General features: G+C 35.7%; 1 protein-coding gene across 1 annotated transcript in view; it reads right to left on the minus strand.

Moving 5' to 3' along the window:
* Window positions 1-2,072: 2,072 nt before the first annotated feature.
* Window positions 2,073-17,505, minus strand: part of KIF20B (kinesin family member 20B) — a 36,889-nt gene continuing 21,456 nt past the window's right edge. The window contains exons 21-34 of the mRNA XM_053451138.1: window positions 17,220-17,358; window positions 15,568-15,690; window positions 14,906-14,966; window positions 12,719-12,844; window positions 12,290-12,426; window positions 11,677-11,832; window positions 9,621-9,797; window positions 8,758-8,883; window positions 7,413-7,532; window positions 6,525-6,734; window positions 4,141-4,242; window positions 3,694-3,823; window positions 2,632-2,777; window positions 2,073-2,346 (exon numbers count right to left, since the gene is read on the minus strand). Of these exons, the coding sequence (XP_053307113.1) occupies window positions 2,269-2,346; window positions 2,632-2,777; window positions 3,694-3,823; window positions 4,141-4,242; window positions 6,525-6,734; window positions 7,413-7,532; window positions 8,758-8,883; window positions 9,621-9,797; window positions 11,677-11,832; window positions 12,290-12,426; window positions 12,719-12,844; window positions 14,906-14,966; window positions 15,568-15,690; window positions 17,220-17,358 (1,831 nt within the window). The 3' untranslated portion in view covers window positions 2,073-2,268. The remainder of the gene's footprint in view (window positions 2,347-2,631; window positions 2,778-3,693; window positions 3,824-4,140; window positions 4,243-6,524; window positions 6,735-7,412; window positions 7,533-8,757; window positions 8,884-9,620; window positions 9,798-11,676; window positions 11,833-12,289; window positions 12,427-12,718; window positions 12,845-14,905; window positions 14,967-15,567; window positions 15,691-17,219; window positions 17,359-17,505) is intronic.

Here is a 17,505-nt window from a genome sequence, read left to right on the forward strand (position 1 = left end):
GAATTAGAAAAATGTTCATATTACCATAACAACAAACAAAATGGCCCGATCAGCAGGGAAATGCCATTGATTGCTATAGTGATAACACAATTTTGCCAACTACAATACCTTTTAGCCGTACCTGTTTATTAGAGTACCCAAATGGCAAAGGTGAGTTATAATGCAATAACCCATCTGCACCATCTCCAAGAACAAAATATAGTGTTTGTGTCCATTCCGTGTAGGGACATTATATGTACGTTTGTGTGCTGTCAGAAGCAGTGGTGGTAGATAGTAAAGTAAACCTCAAAAGTGTATATTAATATATACCCCAAGGGAGAGCATCAAACAGTAAGCTTGAATCTGAGCTTTGGGCATAGCATTAAAAGAAATGTATTATTTGGCCTATACTCCTACAGATTTTTGACATATAAGGATTGCCTTTCTAGTTCATTTAAGTGATTGTTAGAGAAATGACATAGTCAGCCGTGGCCACCACAGAATTTCATTTCAATTTTCTGTATTTCAGGTTTTGCAATTTAGACAGTTGTTTAAACCTTTTTTTCTTAGATTTGATTTGAAAGTGAAATTGGAGGTCTTCATTTTATTTCAACTTCATAAAGAGCAGTGAGGAGATTCCATTGTACATTGGTTGTCCATGACTGTGGCATCCTTCCTGTCTCTAGCAGTGACAAAAACCTGTTCCAATAAACTTCATCTGCAGACCTGGAGGCTGCCATTGTTGTCGGTCATGTGATAGTTTTGGTGACTTTCCTTGGTCAAACACCACACTGAGCTGATTCTTTATGGCAATATTAATGATGTCCCTTACCCCACAGACTTTCATTAGTCAGAGTGTCCAGCTGGGTGATTAACAACAAGCCATTCTGTTGTTTATCACTGTTTTGATTTGCACGTTTGTGGACAATAGACAATGACCCCCATATAAACAGACAAAAAATAGCATTTGTTGCATAAAAGATTAGACCAAAATCTATCCTTATATTCTGTTATTTTTCAGAAGGTTTTGAACCATATTGCTCACAACAAAGCAAAAATCAATTAGACCGTCCAGAATAGAAAGAAACACAATTTACATTTAGTTAAAAAGACGCCATGCACAACATTTCTCACCCTTCATACAGTATGAGCAGTGTACTCTTTCTTTCCCTGCCATCATGATATATTGCATTTCAAAGGATAGAGAAACACATTTACCCACGGTATATATGCACTGACATTTTATTAGGCACTGCATGGGGTTTTAGCAATATGAGAAATAGTTCTTAAGGACATCATTATTTTTGCATGTGATCCTCTTGTTTAAAGAGAAAAAAGTTCCAGTGCTATTATATTCAACAAGTTTTTGAGCTACTATGCAGTCTATGACAGACGCTGACCTCAGGAAGGGCTTACAGTAACATGCCTGCCCATACACACACTTACACTAACATACCCAGACACATACACTGACACCAACATACTCAGACACATACACACACTAACACACCCAGTGGTCATCCTGGAGGTGTGTTTGGGGTCGTTATCATTTTGGAATACTGCCCTGCAGCCCAGTCTCCGACATGACATGATGCCATCAGTCTGTGCCCATGTCCCATATTTGGGATATCTTTGAAGCTGGCCAATTCGATTTACCCCATGAAATCATATATTTTTTTAAACTATGCACCCGATGGGCTATTTTACTACTCACATTGTGATTAGTGAGCTGGGCTCCATCGACCTGCATTGTCGAGAGTTCTCAGGAAGGTATGGATAGACACTTTGTGAACTCATTGATTTGACAGTTCGCGCCGCCATCTTGTGAATGGCAGCAACACCATTCACTGATGGTGCTTGTGGTTGCTCTTCGTATCAATCACAAGGCAACACCCATTGCTGATCGCTTCCTAAGCACTGTTTTAGGCGGCCGGGGGAGGGCTTTCCTCCCATTCTGCAAAGCCGCCGATTTGTAACAAAATAATATTACATTTTAAAACTACTCCACTCTCCATTTTTTAAAAAAATCTCTAATTAGCAGCGTTAAAAAATGTTCAGAGTCGAGAATATTAAATAGTACAGTATGATGTGTTTATTTAAGATTGTATACCAAAAAGCATATACAATAACTGCTTCAAATATATATTTACAAATAACAATACTTAAACTGTTTTGTAAAATTACTCATCTTACTTTGCAAAGAAAATTAATCAAATGTAAGCAGCAATAAACTAAAACATATCTACAAAAGGGTATTCCACAGGATAAAATTAAAACAGTCTATATAAATTATTTAGCTGTTCTTGTTCTTAGGCGTCTCTTCATTATTAAGTGGTCACTTTCCTTTTCATTTTTGTCCACGATACTCTGAAAACAAGAAACATAGACTAAGTGCTATTCCTCTAAAACACCCAATATAAAAGGCATTTTATATCAATATGTGTAAAAAATAAAAACAATCACAATTTTTTAAAAAATCATAAATTGTATCAAATCTAATGGCTGCTGCAATATAAAAAGGGCATAAATCTGGGAGCTAAAGTATTTTTTGCAATTTAGAGTTTAAAGGTGGTTTAAAGATATATGACACTATAACTGTCAATACAGTATTTGACTTGACAAGAGTAATCAAAGTTTTTGGTAGAAACGTACCGTAGGGGCAATGAAGTCCAGAGGAGCTGAAATATCAGTATTGTACAACTTTCTCTTGCTTTTCTTGGGCTTAACGTCATTTTCTTTTTTACTGCCAACCAGATCTGATGTCTTGGGAGCGCTAATTGTCTCAAGTAGTTTTTTGGCTGGAAAATAAAACACAAGATCTAAAATTTAAATTTTTCACATATGCCTTCTAAAAATACAAACAGACGCTGAGAAGAACAAACCTTTTCAAAATGACATACCACAGAATGAAAAACATGTTTCTAGTTTATATAGGTAAACTGTTAAACATTGTTTCTAAAACATTAAAAAATGCTTCTCGTTTCATCCTAATAGCTAATTTAGGCGCACAATAATTCTCCTACATCTTTACTGTAACCCAATCTACATGACCTTTAGAGAATCTTCTCAGAGAAACCTCAGTTCTAATACAGAAGCGTCAAATTTGGGGAAAAAGTTAACTCCCAAAACTAATGAGCAAACCAGCAAGTAAAATTAAGTTAGGAAAATGAATGTTAGGAGAAATACAATTTTCCAACATATTTCATACATAAGATACTTAATCATATGCAAAGATTTCTTAGTAAAAAGCAAAAAGGTTAAACAGAGCACTATAGGATGCCTACGATTTTAGACAAATATCAATTCTTCATAAACACTAATAAGTAAAAGGACGCAAATATATATATATATATATATATATATATATATATATACCGTATTTATCGGCGTATAACACGCACTTTTATAACTAAAATAAGAAGAGGAAACCCTACCTGCGTGTTATACGCCAATAAATCCTACAGCTGCATGATTTGCAGCCGTGTCTCCCTCACTTCCGGTCCGGACAGGGGTGCGTGTTATACCCCGGTGCGTGGTATGCGCCGATAAATACGGTATATATATATTACTGAACCTACTTTTCCACTGATTAGTAAACATTGAAATTGCAAAAGTAACATATCAATGAACAATCCATTACTTGTAATATATAACGTTACTGATATTCACTGAAGCTGTTAGAACCACCACCAAATTATACAAGGCAATCAATACCTTTACTCTGGAAGATGGAAGGAGAGCTTTGTAAAAAGCCTCCAAGTTTTTGCAGGGTTCCGTCTTTTTTCTGTACTGATGAAGTACTTGATGTGGATTGCTGTTTTGTTATTGTATTTCTGGTGTTTCTCTGAAAGATTAACGGGCAAATATTAAACATTACACTATTTTAGGTAAAAGGCTGTGGTAGAAGACAGGACAGGGGAGGGCACACATTTGTATTTTGACATCTATACGACTTTTTTAAATCATAAATCCCGAGTAGCTCCTAATAAATGAAAGGTTGGAGACCCTCCCCACAACTGTACATATACTGAAACATCAACATCATAACAAAAAAAAGATTTGATATGTTTGTTGCAAAGATGAGAAAAGATACGTTTCATACAATAAGAGTTTCAAGTAAGTTAGAAACATAGTGCAAGATCACAAATAACGCATTGGTACCTTGGCTTCATTCTGGTTTACAGTTGGGCTAGATTGCGAGGAAGGGGTCCTGACACCAGTTCGCGATATTATATTTCTCTTGTTTTCACTTTTCACAATGTCCTGAAACATATAATTGAATAAAAATGAAAAATACATAGTGATACACCTGCATTATGATTTTGTGTTGGCCCTTCAACATGGTAACATTTCCCTAAAAAAAAATGATTATTTAAAAAGCCACCAAATATTCCACAATGTGTTGTTCAAGAGGAAAACAGGGTTAACAAGAGAAACGACAACTATATCTATATTATAAAAACTACACAGCAGATTCTGCTTGGAAGAAAACGGAAATTGAAGGACTACAGGATTTCACAACCAACTATCTTTTCAGCATGACTAGATATGAATGTACCATACAGTGTTCTGGATGAAAAAAGACAAAAACAACTACTCAAGCAGAATAAGTGGCAAATGTATTTGAAATGAACTATTGTATTTCAAGGAAATATCTGTATTAAATACCAACAGAAGCTAGCATGGGTCGATGTGTGTTCACACAAATTGTCTTAATTGTATCTAAATGTATAAGATCTTAAACAGTGTGTGCCTGTGGGGTTTATATACTAAAGTTGGGCCTTTATACCATATATTGCCTCACTGTAGCCTCTACCCCTTCTGCTGGGGGTATATTTCATTTATCTACCTCCCTCTCAGTATAGCTTCCTTGCATTACAACCCTGACTCCCCAGTTTTAGATTATGACTGCTTGCTCTAACATCTCTCACACTTCTCTCCTGCACATTGTTAAATCCATTTTAATAATTCCACTAAGTGAAAATCTAGGTATTTGTGAACATTTACACTTATTAAGTGAAAATGAATTCACAAAACATACTATTTATTTTTTTCTAACCAAGAACTCACAATTCTGAAAACTCTCAATTGCTTGTTCTTGATTTTTGTTCCCGTAAAAGTAAAATTGTGTCTTCTATTAGGCTTGCTAATTACAAATTCTATTTAAATTTTAAGATACTTTTTTTTTAAAATGACAACGCTATACTGCGGTTCTAAAGAGATAAGTCTACCGAAACTATTATTGTGAGGGACTAGAGAAAGAATGATGATTATGTGTCATGAATTTCCCTATGCTGGTTTTAGAAATCCAGTAACTGACAAGGGCCTCCACGTGCCTCTTTCTCTTTAAATCTAATTTACCAGCAACTTGAAGGCATTTTGTTCTCGGGGAAAATCAATTCAAGAAACACACAATTATTTCGACTAAAATGGCTGATGCCACTTTTTTCCGTCACTCTTTACTCTGCATGACCCAGTTTTTTTAATAGATGTGATATAGCCTGAAATACATTTATTGATGGGCATATATGTGATAAAGGCAAGTGCGGACAGCATATTAAAAACCTAAATTGTTTTGTAACAATTAATAAGTGTAAGTTAATTAAGTGAACTATGTAGGGCAATTAAGTGCCAAAACCATTTAGCAATTAATGTTTAAGATACATATTTGAAATACTGTTGTGTTTTTTTTTTTGTTTTTTATAAGAAATTCTGAAGACAGCTAGAATTTAAGTCATGCATTAGCATAGACAATGACAACCTTCTAAAAAAAAATAATGCAACGAAACTAAAAATACCCAAACTCCACAACATGTACATATAAATGTGATTGTTCATAGAAGCTTAAGTCAACTTGAAGCATTATTGTCTCATTAGTCATTACAGCAGTTTGAACAAGTTTTTCTTCCCCTATCTACTGAATATATTCCACGCAGTCACGTTCTGACTTGCACCTCCAACGCTTATGGCGAACACGTACGTGAAATGGCAATGCATAACACGCTACACTGGACAGATTGCTCCTGTCAAACAGAACCTCAAAGACTGCTTAATCAAAATGTCAAAAAAAGAAATGCTTGCAATAATTCTCTGGCTGAGCTGTGTTACTGGGATAAAGTAGGGCCATAAACACTACAGAAAGAAAACTGGAATACTACTTCTATAGATAATGTTTTAAATATGTACTATATACTACAAATGACCTTGAGATTAATTGTATCTATCTTTATGTGAGACAAGACACAATTATATGTGTGTGTAATATATATATTTCAATTCATACGTGGGTGCATATATACATGCATTCACAATTTAGAATATATTATTATATACTATATATATATTATATATATACTATACTAAGCATATATGATATATTTGATATTAGAAAATATAAATCTAGAAACTAAAATGTGGGCCTAGTAAAGATCAAATGCAAAGTGTGCAAAAAAATGCTAATTTTAAATTCAAAACATGAAATGAAATATAATAAAAGTCTTCTTATGTTCTCAGTATTATTTAACCTGTTTTGTTCTGAAAAGTACCTGCTCCATTTCATGGCTCTTTCTCTTTCTTGTAGTTCTAGTTATCTTTACTGTTCTTGGCGAGTCCTCCCCACAGTGTTTTACTTCCATTTTGTTGGGCCTTGCTGGGCTGAATCGTATTTCCATCTCTGGTTTCGGGAACCTGCTGACTCGCCCATTTTCTGTTGAAATCTCAGAAGAGTCCAGTACTGTTCCCGATCCATCCTGTGACTTTGCAAAAGTGACCGAGTTGACGTGTTAATTTATGAAAATGTTTTTGTACGTGACATATTAGTATTGTCATATGTATGTATATTATTATTGTAGTGGTCCCTTTAAATGTTTGTGATTCTGCAGAATCTCCTACATATGCATTTGCCCCTCTTTCCAAACTATTTTTTGTGCATGAGATGTTTTCAGTCAAACATATCTCCATGCACAAGATAACCTTATCTCCAGTCAATCTCTAGTACTGGCTGGGCGAATGCTGCGTGCCGGCATCTGATCGGACTCCTATGTGCATGTGCTCGCAAGAGAATTGGTAGCTGCAGAGCTGCAGTTTCTACCTCAGGTGGAAATTGGGTGTTCTTTCCTTTCCTAATATTTTCACATGACAGTCAGGGCTATGATTGTGGGTGTTCTGATGTGAAAAAATTGTCAGGAAAAATACTATATTTTAAAACAATGCTTAATCTAGAACGATTCTGCGCTGCACTTGTTCACAAGTGTTCCATGCCGCTGTTGTACAAGAGATGAGAAACCATGAGACATCAGTACATCAAGAATCCACATCTGACCCCAAAATGTACTCTGGAACTTAAATGGTAAAATGCTCATGGAATCATAAAGCTGCTGATATTCATCTAACAATAGTTTATGCAACAAGAAAGATTTCTTTCAAATACTGACCTGACAGTCATCTGTTGAAACACGACCGCTATCTGAAGGTTTTGATCGGCTGGTATCTGTTTGGAAAGGACTAGGACGTTGTGGTGGATCAGCGATCTCTGTTGGTTGTTCCTTTAGTTGCTATATTAACAAAACAGTCAGAGTAAATGTATTTGTCGATAGCTTATAAACCTGGGTAAGGCAGATATACATAATATATGACATAATAAATAAATGTCTTAAACACTTGATAAGGAATAGTTTGTTAGCTTGCCTTATATATAGCTGACATGCCTTCTTCAGCTTTGAACATAACATTGGGATATGGTTTATCTTGATACAATCTAATGGGGTTTTTTTTGTTAAAGAAAATTAAAGTCGAATGCCATTAAAAAGCAAAACAATTAAAAAAGTTGTACGAAATGTAAAACATTGACATTAGTGGCAATGACAAAAGGACTCACATGGCATCATTTGAAATGTTAACAAAATACACATGCAAAACATTTATGAAATGTAATATTTGTTTTTTTCCAATAGAAAGAGGTGTAACTGCATTTTGAGCAGAAAGATAATAGAACACACAGTAGGAAGGGGAAAATATACAAGAAAAAACATGCTGTGTACATTTCAGGTAGATCTGTGACATATATTCACATACAACACACTTGGTGGTGCATATCACTCCATACTCTCCGCAGCGCATAAAGATTCTAAGCACAAATAGCAATCTATTCTCAGGAAGCCAGTAAAAAATGGAAAATGTGCTTTTTTAATGCTTCCTGCCTTTAAGCATAACCTGAAGTAGTGTAAATTCACATTTCTTGTAGTGCATATAAATCATGTTCTTTTGAGCCTAATATTCTGGTAAATAAGAACTCAATGTAATGATATATTTTATATTCCTGTTTACCCCTTCCATAGAATGTCCCTAGTGCTATCAAATGACAATGAACTGGTTGGACACTGAAAGCACTGAATGCTAGCTAAAGATCTACGGAAAAAGACACAAAAAGGTGTGCAAGACCAAAATTATAGGCATGAATGTATGTATGTGTGTGTGTATATATATATATATATATATATATATATATATATATATATTCACACACACACACACACACGGCTACTTGGTATAATTTTAAAATGTACTGTATTTCATATACTTTATACAACCTTAGAGATTAAACCAATTTTTATTGTTTGTTAACTGCTTCAGTGCCTGAAGGAGGAAGTAACTTAGTAGTAGTCAAATGTTTAACATTTATGTTTAACATAACATTTACAAAAGATCGTCATGTTCTTAACCTCTATTTGCATTTTTGAAGGGAATTGGAAGTTTATCTTAATTTTGTTGTATCACTACCTGATCATCTGGTGATTCTGCTGTATGTGTTGCTTTGGAGTTTTCCAGATTAGCAAGTTTCTCCTCTAGCTCCTTGATTTTCTTCTCACACAAACACAATTGCTTCTTCAGCTCATCAACATTTTCCTATAAAAAGTAATCGGTAAATCAGTATCTGACTGATGGTGCAAGCAAACTATGGTCAACAAGCACATGGCAGTAATCTTAAAAGAGATGACCATCAAAGTGCATGAAAAAGACTGATTTCAAATTTGATATCCCCTAATTACACTGATCCACGTTGACCAAAAGGGGGAATGATGTGGTTCTAAATTATGATGTGTACCCCTGAATACCCTCAGATCATATCTCTGATATCATCATGCATTGTGAAGGGACAACTTAGTCACTCTAGTATACTGAAATGAGAAAGATTAAACATTAACTCTTGTGCAGTCTCCCAGGTTTGGAGAAGACTCTATTAAATACTTTTTAAACATGCTCAGGCAATTATCTATATAGCATCTATATAGCAAACCAGACACAGACAGTAATACAGCATGACTCCTAACATTATATAGTGAGCCAGACACAGACTGTGGTACAGCTTGACTCCTATCACCATATAGTGAGCCAGCCACAGAAGGTGATACAGCATAACTTCCAACACTATATATGGAGCCATACATTGATGGTGGTACATTATAAAACACATCATCATTCTTGTTGGGCATTTTGTTGCCTTTTCACTCCCACTCACACACACTCTCTCAATGTCTCCCCTAACCTGTCTGACAACCGTTTCCGCATCCCTGTTTATTTTCTCGCAGACGGATAAACCACTCATGTGTAGGTACATCATAGAAAAAGAAAAAAAAGCTCACCCCTTCTGTTTTTAAAGTGCTGCATTTTTTAAGATTTTCAATCTCTCTTTCTTTTTCCATGTTGCTGGAAAGGAGACTCTTCAACTGAACTTCCAGAGCTGATACAAGCTGGTCACGCTCTTCACGCCACTTCAGCAGAGTATTTTCCTTTTCAGCAAGCTGAGCACAAAGTTGTTCCTAAATTAAATATAATGGATACAGTCATGTACCATAAATTAATAACAGAATATATATATATACACATACAGATTATTTTTTATATTCTTATATAACCAAATCATAAAAACAATATGCATTTCATTAAGAGTAGCAACCAAAAATAGATCATGGTGTATCAATTTTGCTTTCTCTTTCTCTGCCCTACATGCATATGAAGTCATAGACAGCTGTGATCAAGCTTGTTGGGATGTCCTCACAACAGAAAAATGTAAACATTTTATTACAAAGATCAAAAAAAGGCAAAACAACCAGGTGATGTGCTCAAAACAGTTACTTAAACTACATGAATTAATGGCAGGTGAAAAATACAGAATATGCTGTAGCTTTATAAATGAATAATGTAAATAATAATTAGGTTACTTTAAAAGTCCACACCAGGCTTATTTTCATGTTAAATGCATATTAGAGCCCATTTTGCATTTACTGCATGCAATAGGTGTAGGCATTCTTCAGTTACTGCAGAAATAGAATTTGGTCTTATTTAACACCTCCCCTGCTGGCTCTAATAAAAGCAGGAAGCATTTGTCAGTACACCTCCTGCACATGCTCAGTAGTGCTCCCATTCTAATCAATCAGCAGTCAATTACATGTGTGCTAGTTGAGCAGTGTTTTGCTAGCATACGAGTGATTGGCTGACACAATTCAGCTCCCTTTGCCTTCAAATGGAGTGCTACTGGGCATGTGCAGAAGCATCTTTCCTGCTCCTGAGGAGTAAAATAAGAGAACTTCTCCAATAACTAAGAAGCGCATGCATGTATTTGCATGCAGGAAAATGTGTTGTATAACATGCAACATTTTCTCCAGCATGCATTTAAAAATAAAAATACAATTTTGGGTCCTAGACTGTTGCTTTAATGGAAAGAATCCCTGGTTAACTTTTATGCTTAACTTTCGTGGGGCTACCAAGAGAGCATTCTATTAAAAAATAGCACATTTCAAATCTTTCCGTTTGTAAGTAAAGTAATTTCATATCTTAGACAAGACTGAAAAAAGCATCGAGGCACACTGGAGTTTTCTTTTATAAAGATCAGCTCAGATACTAACCGGCAAAATAAAAAGAACCAGCAGGTACATTCCATGGATCGGACAACTTTTACCACTTAAAAAAAGAACTGCTCTTTATATATAATCCAACTTGTGGGGGCAACTAACTGTATGTGTAAATATTAACTATAAAATTATAATTTAACCATGAATCAAAAAACAAAATTGTGATAAAGTGCTTTTACACAACATTGATTTGATAGTGCTCGGTGGTACAAAACCTCTACGTGGATGAAAAATGACATTTGTATATGATAATGCTTTTTTAAATGGAGAAACAGAAGAGAAAGCCATTGCATGGAAGAATTAGCAGGATTTTTTTACTCCCATAGCAGGTGTGGTAACTTGATAGCTGAACCTGACCTTGCAGCTGCTTCCTGAGAACTTGTCAGTCGGGGGGTACCACGCATGAGTACTGAGTCAAACACAGGCACTGGGAAGGGAAGCCTGGCCCCTCCTGGCCTTGGGGGTAGGTAAAGCTGGAGCCACACCCCCCCAACCGACTGTCTCCTGGACCACCCTACCACTGATTGGGAACAAAGCCATTTCCTCTGTGCTGACAGCATACTAGCGTACAGCAAACGGAACAACCTAGCAGCTCTACGTACTGTTTCCCATGTGAACATTCTGCAAAGCACAGGGAGGCTGTAGAGTTTAGAGTTGGGCAGCAACTCTCCAATGAGTGTTGATGACTCAATAATCTGTTCATCTAGTCCAGATGATGATGGGAGTAATCGCATAATAAATTTGGGGGTTCTGCCATCCTTCCCAAGTATATGAGGCAACACCTTACCAGCTCTCCCTGTTGTTTCACGTGGCGTTCTCGGTCTTCAGCAAACTTTCTCATCTCTTTGTTCCTGTGAGTCTCGGATTCTTTAGCCTGAGCCAGTAAATTCATTTTTTCTTCCAGCCATTTCTTTCTTTCGGTGCTATACTTTTCTTCCGATTGCTAAACAACAAATAAAAGAATTGCTGTTTAATGACTTGATTGTTTAAAGCATTTGTATTTGACGTTTGCAGATTTTCTGGGGAAAAGTGAAACTAAATGTGGGGGAAAATCTGTCTTTTTTTTAATTAAAATCCTTTAACAGTGCAAACACTGTTCAATACCAATTGTCATCGCCTGTGGTGGCCACAGCAATCCAATGAAGAACTGTAATAGATTGTAATCATGCAAGAGCTGGACCCTCTCTCCTTCTCTACCATTGGATCTTATGTTTGTTCCTGTGGTTGCTTTTTTTTTTTATATATTGTTAATTTTAATCCTATTATTAATTTTGTATTCTACCCTCCTAGTGATATCTATATGGAATCTGCTGCCACTTTAATTTGTATTCCCCACAAAATCATGCTTATGCAAAACAAAACCTCATAGAAAAAAAATACAGAAATATACACATATTTACATTTAATTGAGCCTGTAGTTTTGATACTTGGGAATCCACCTTTTCTGTCTCACTCGACTCAACAGAAAGTTTTGTTATCAGCTCTCTGTGGCTGTTCTTCTCCAATTCTTTATACTTTAGTTTCCATATTTCGAGTTCTGCCGGAGGAGTTAACGAAATACATAAAATCAAGGTTAGTGGAAAATCTATACACAATTATTATTTACCTCCCCCTTTTATGTGGGCTGTAGAAAATTGCAAGGCCAGTCACATACGCATGAAAATTGTATTCCAAATGCTGTTATGTGGTTAAGAAAAAAAAACACTACGCTCACGTGTATAGGAAATATATGGATGCAGTGTCTTGCAGCAGTTTTGTGTAACAGTCAATAAGGACAGCCACTGTTAAGAAAAAATTGCATCTTTTTGTTCCCAATACAGAGCACTTACCTTCAGCTAATTTTTCAGCTTCTTCTGTTTTGGCCTCAAGTGCTTGATCTTGCTCTGCCTGAGTTTGTTCTTGCTCGATAAGGGTCATTCTCATATCTTCAATTATTTTTTCTTTTGCTTGTACATCTGCAAGAGGAAAATCAAAAACAATTGCAGATACGAATGACAGAAAGTCAAAATTCTACTTCGGCATACCAAGACATTTTGGACAATGCTATGCTTCCAATTTTGTGGGAACGGTTTAGGGACACCTTTTCTATTCCAGCATGGCTATGCCCCAGTGCACAAAGAACGGTCTATAAAGACATGGTTGGATGAGTCTGGTGTGGAAGAACTTGACTGTCCTTCATAGAGCCCTGACCTCAACACCTTTGGGATGAACTGGAACATGGATTGCGAGCCAGGCTCTCACCAACACCAGTGGCTGACCTCACAAATGCTCTACTGGGTGAATGGACAAAAATTCCCACTGAAACCCTCCAAAATCTTGGGGAAAGCCTTCCTACAAGATTGGAAGCTGTTATCGCTGCAAAGAGGGGTCAGCTGCATATTAATGTCTATGTATTTAGACACAATGTCATAAAAGTCCCTGTTGCTGGTTAATGGTCAGGTGTCCCAATACTTTTGTCCTTATAGTGTACATCCATAGCATAGATGTTAACATACATGACTTCCTGTGTTTTATTTCAAGTAAATATGTTTCTACAGTGTACTAGTGGCATATGGCTTCAGGATGACTCCATTAGTGTAAACACACTATCTATGTATGAATAAGAGTGGAATGTAGATGGGCAGCCTAGGTCCTTTTAAATCATACAAACACTACTTGAAGGATGAGTACACAATATAAGTATGGCTATAGAGTGTCAATATTTCTGAGTTATTTACGCTTCTCATTGGCCCTTGGAAGTTCTTCAATTCTTTAACTCGGCAGATGTATCATTATACATATTTTAAGAGCACTTGAGAATGGTATTTACGTGTATATTTCAACATAAAATAGCTTTATTCCCTGCGCATATATTTATAAAACAAGTTTACATTTTGCCAAGAGAAGTGAAGAATGATATCACCATGACAACATATTGACTATTTTATTGAAAAATAGGTTTATGTCTGTTTTATCAATACAGACAAGCACTATGTTATCCTAAATACAATTCTTTTTAAATAAGACACCACCTATAAGAAACAGTAGAAGCTGTAATTTGATATAAATTCATTTAACTACCTACACTTTTGTTTTTTGTTTGTCAATTACTGTAAATGTTTTGGAGAGATTTATTTTAAAAGTTAAACTTAAGACAGCGCGGACATTATCTGATCTGACTTCCCATGCTGAACCTTACAAATTCAACAACATCTTCAACAATAATCATCAGCTTCACAGAAGAGAGATTCTTAAAACAGGAGTTGGCTGCTCCCATTGCATATATTTATATAAGGTGGGTATGTAAAATTTATGTATAGACTATTGTAATCAGTAAACAGCACTACAAGGGTTAAAAATGACACATCTGCTTTAAGGAACTGCCATATCTATAGTGTATATGGTTTAATTATTTTTCAGTGTCCACCCTTTGACCTTCCCTAACCATTTTGTGTTATTAGCCATCAGCGATACTCACACACATAGCCGGAGTAGATCAGCAAGTGTTGATACATCTTGCCCTCCCCTTGTGAATTTTGTCTATATATTTTGAGACCATGCTATTCTGGTCCACAGAAGGGAATGTGCCGGGCGCTACAGTGAGGGTAGTAGATAAATGGAACAGCCTCCTATCAGGAGTGGTAGTAGCTAATACAGTGAGGGAATAATAACATGCGTGGGATAGGAATTAAGATATCCCGAATCCAAGACCAGACCAAGGACTGATTAAGGTCTGAGTCTTTACATCAGGAAACATTTGGCGTCACCAACAACGACAAAATGAAGCAATATACATAAAAACAATAGGTTAAGAAATAATTATAGACTTGCATCGGTTTCGTTGTTCTTGTTGTGTTTGGATACAATTTTAATAGAATTTATATATCCACCTCTTCCTTTGTATAGTTTAATCCCACAGTCTTCAAAAAGCATTGAGTAAAATTAGTGTCAGATCTTGAAACTAATGGCATGATGTGGTACAACAATGTGATATACTGTGCATTTTTTTTTTAATAACACCCACAGCTTTACAATACCTTGGCAGGTCTTCCGGTAAAGGTTTGTTGCATCTTCATTGCCTTCGTTATTAAGACATTCCTTTAGGTAAAATAAAATATCACAATTAATTGGGCTATACGTTACGAAATTGCATGTCCTTTTTAAGTGGTTTGTATTACAGATATGACATTAACATTTATGTTATGTTTGTATAACTCATCAATGCATTATGGAAATTACAGATTATTTTAATGAACATGGAAAGGCAAAGAACAAAATGTGGCTGTTTTGTGAACATTTAAAAGGATCTACAAACTCAGTTAAAAGAGAGAAACTGTAGGGGTACAGCACCCCCTAGTGGTGTGTTCAGAATAAAGCAGCTACGCCGTTATGGTTCCAGTGATCTGTTTGTAGACTAAAACATTTTAGTGACCTTAAATAACCAATCTCTACTAGTTCTTGGGAATTTTAAATTACTATGCCCATAGCAGCTGGCCTGCCTATACATGTGCTTTTCAGTAAAACGAATACACCATCCATCATCGATCATTTAAAATTGGCCACATTGGATCTTGGGTGAATTTTCAATTTCTGGTACTCTTAACTTGAATCTTCCTTATCCTTAAGAGAAAAAAGGAGAAAACCTATTTTGATATAAATTTGATGTAGTTGCTTGTAAGATTAAAACATTGGCTTTAACCTTTTTCAACTGCTGGATTGTGCGCTGCTTCATCTCCAATTCACAAGATAGCTGGTTCTTTAATTTTTCGTATTCATTCACTTTGTTACTGAGCAGCTTCTTCTCTTCCCGCATGGCAGAGACCTACATAAAATATTAAACATACCCATTGTACGATGTAAAATAAAGCTGTGAATTTTAACGGAATACACAGGTATAAAAAAAAGTCATATTTATGGAAATGTTCAGGATTCTTTATGTTTACATGTATCAGGCTTTAGATTTACAGCGACTCTAGTGGGCTTTTAAAATCCCAGTTATTTTCCCGGTTGATGTGCAATTCCAAATGTGAATGTCCCACTCGCACCACTATGAGTTTTTTCACTGACTGGTTGTAAATCAAGAAAACCACTCAAGAGAGGACTAGATATTTATACTAGTAACACCAGTCAAAAATACATACACTGCAACTATTAGCAAGACATGAAAGACAGTATCACCGGGCACATAAAAATATTCAAATAAAAAAAATAAAACTAGAAACGTATCACATTCCACCATGTGACTTATCGTCTAAGTGACTTTCAATGAATCCCTGTATTAAAAACATATGTGCTATTTTAACATATTAAAAAGTTATTAATTATGTCAAATATTTGTAACATATAAACATATAATAAATCAGTTTTTTCTGCTTCAATGGCAATAAAACATTTAACCTATCCTATCAGTGACTTTATTTAAGTCACATGCCCCCCAGCTAGAATTATGCAGCCAAAGAGTAGATCTAATCTGATTTAGAATGATGTCCGGATAGAGTTAGGAAAGGGGTCAAACTATTTTCGGCAAGGAAGGGCTTTTGGGACTTGAACATAATTAGGTTCTATACTGTATTTCTTATACTAATTTTGTTAAGGCTGCTACACTTTACAATATGCATTTTCAATGAGGTTTGAAAAGAATTTAAACAAAATGCATTCAGATTTAATGTATAATAAAAAAAATATATAGATATGAAAGAATTTTCAGTAACAAATATGCAAAATGCCATTCGGTTTAGCCAGAACAAACAGAAAACCCTACTAATTTAACACTTTCATGGTGCTAGGATGTACTATTAAGTCCTTGTCCTTAAAAAGTGGCCTAAACAACCACAGATTCATTGACCTTCCCATACATGGGAAATCAGGCTGAATAATTCACCCGTCCGTAGCGACTGACCAATCATTATAGTGCCAGACACACATAACCAGTTCAGACATACTTTGCCAATGGTGTCTATGCTGAAATTGCCAGAAATACCAAAGAAAATGGTAGAGACCCCAGGGGGTCCATCCAGACCCTGATGGCATATCTGCTGGAGCCCATCCACTCCTTCTTACTGATCCAAGAGATAGCAAACACTGTTAAGGTTGGTTTCACGTAGAATGTAGGGAGTCTTTGGTCCCTCCAAACATAAAAACACGTACATGTGGGGTATCACTGTGTTTAGGAGGTGTTGCTGACAGATGCGGAAATTACGTTTTATCATATATATATATATATATATATATATATATATATATATATATATATATATATATATATATATGGTTAAAATTACAAGTAAGCTCATGTCATCATAGCAGGAACTACACTTGTCACGTAGGGGTTAAAAGTTATAAATCACCGACCTCTTTCTCTACTTGCTGTATTTGTTTTTTAGCATCCGCTAATTTATCTTTCAGATCTGCGTAGTCCTCATCTTTTCTCTGGAGATCAGTCTGAAGAGTTTTAGCTTCCATTGCTCTTCCTGAAAGGTCTTTCTTTAACCTTAACAATACAATACAGAGAGGCAAACACGACAAGATTTTGTTTTGATTATGCCCAGGACAATTGCGACAGAATTAGCTTCTATTTATTGTGACGGAAACAATCAATATTAGACAAAACGTACATTTCTCATGATCTTCTTGAACA

The sequence above is a fragment of the Spea bombifrons genome, chromosome 11 (assembly GCF_027358695.1).
Source record: "Spea bombifrons isolate aSpeBom1 chromosome 11, aSpeBom1.2.pri, whole genome shotgun sequence".
In the NCBI taxonomy this organism is placed as follows: domain Eukaryota; kingdom Metazoa; phylum Chordata; class Amphibia; order Anura; family Pelobatidae; genus Spea; species Spea bombifrons.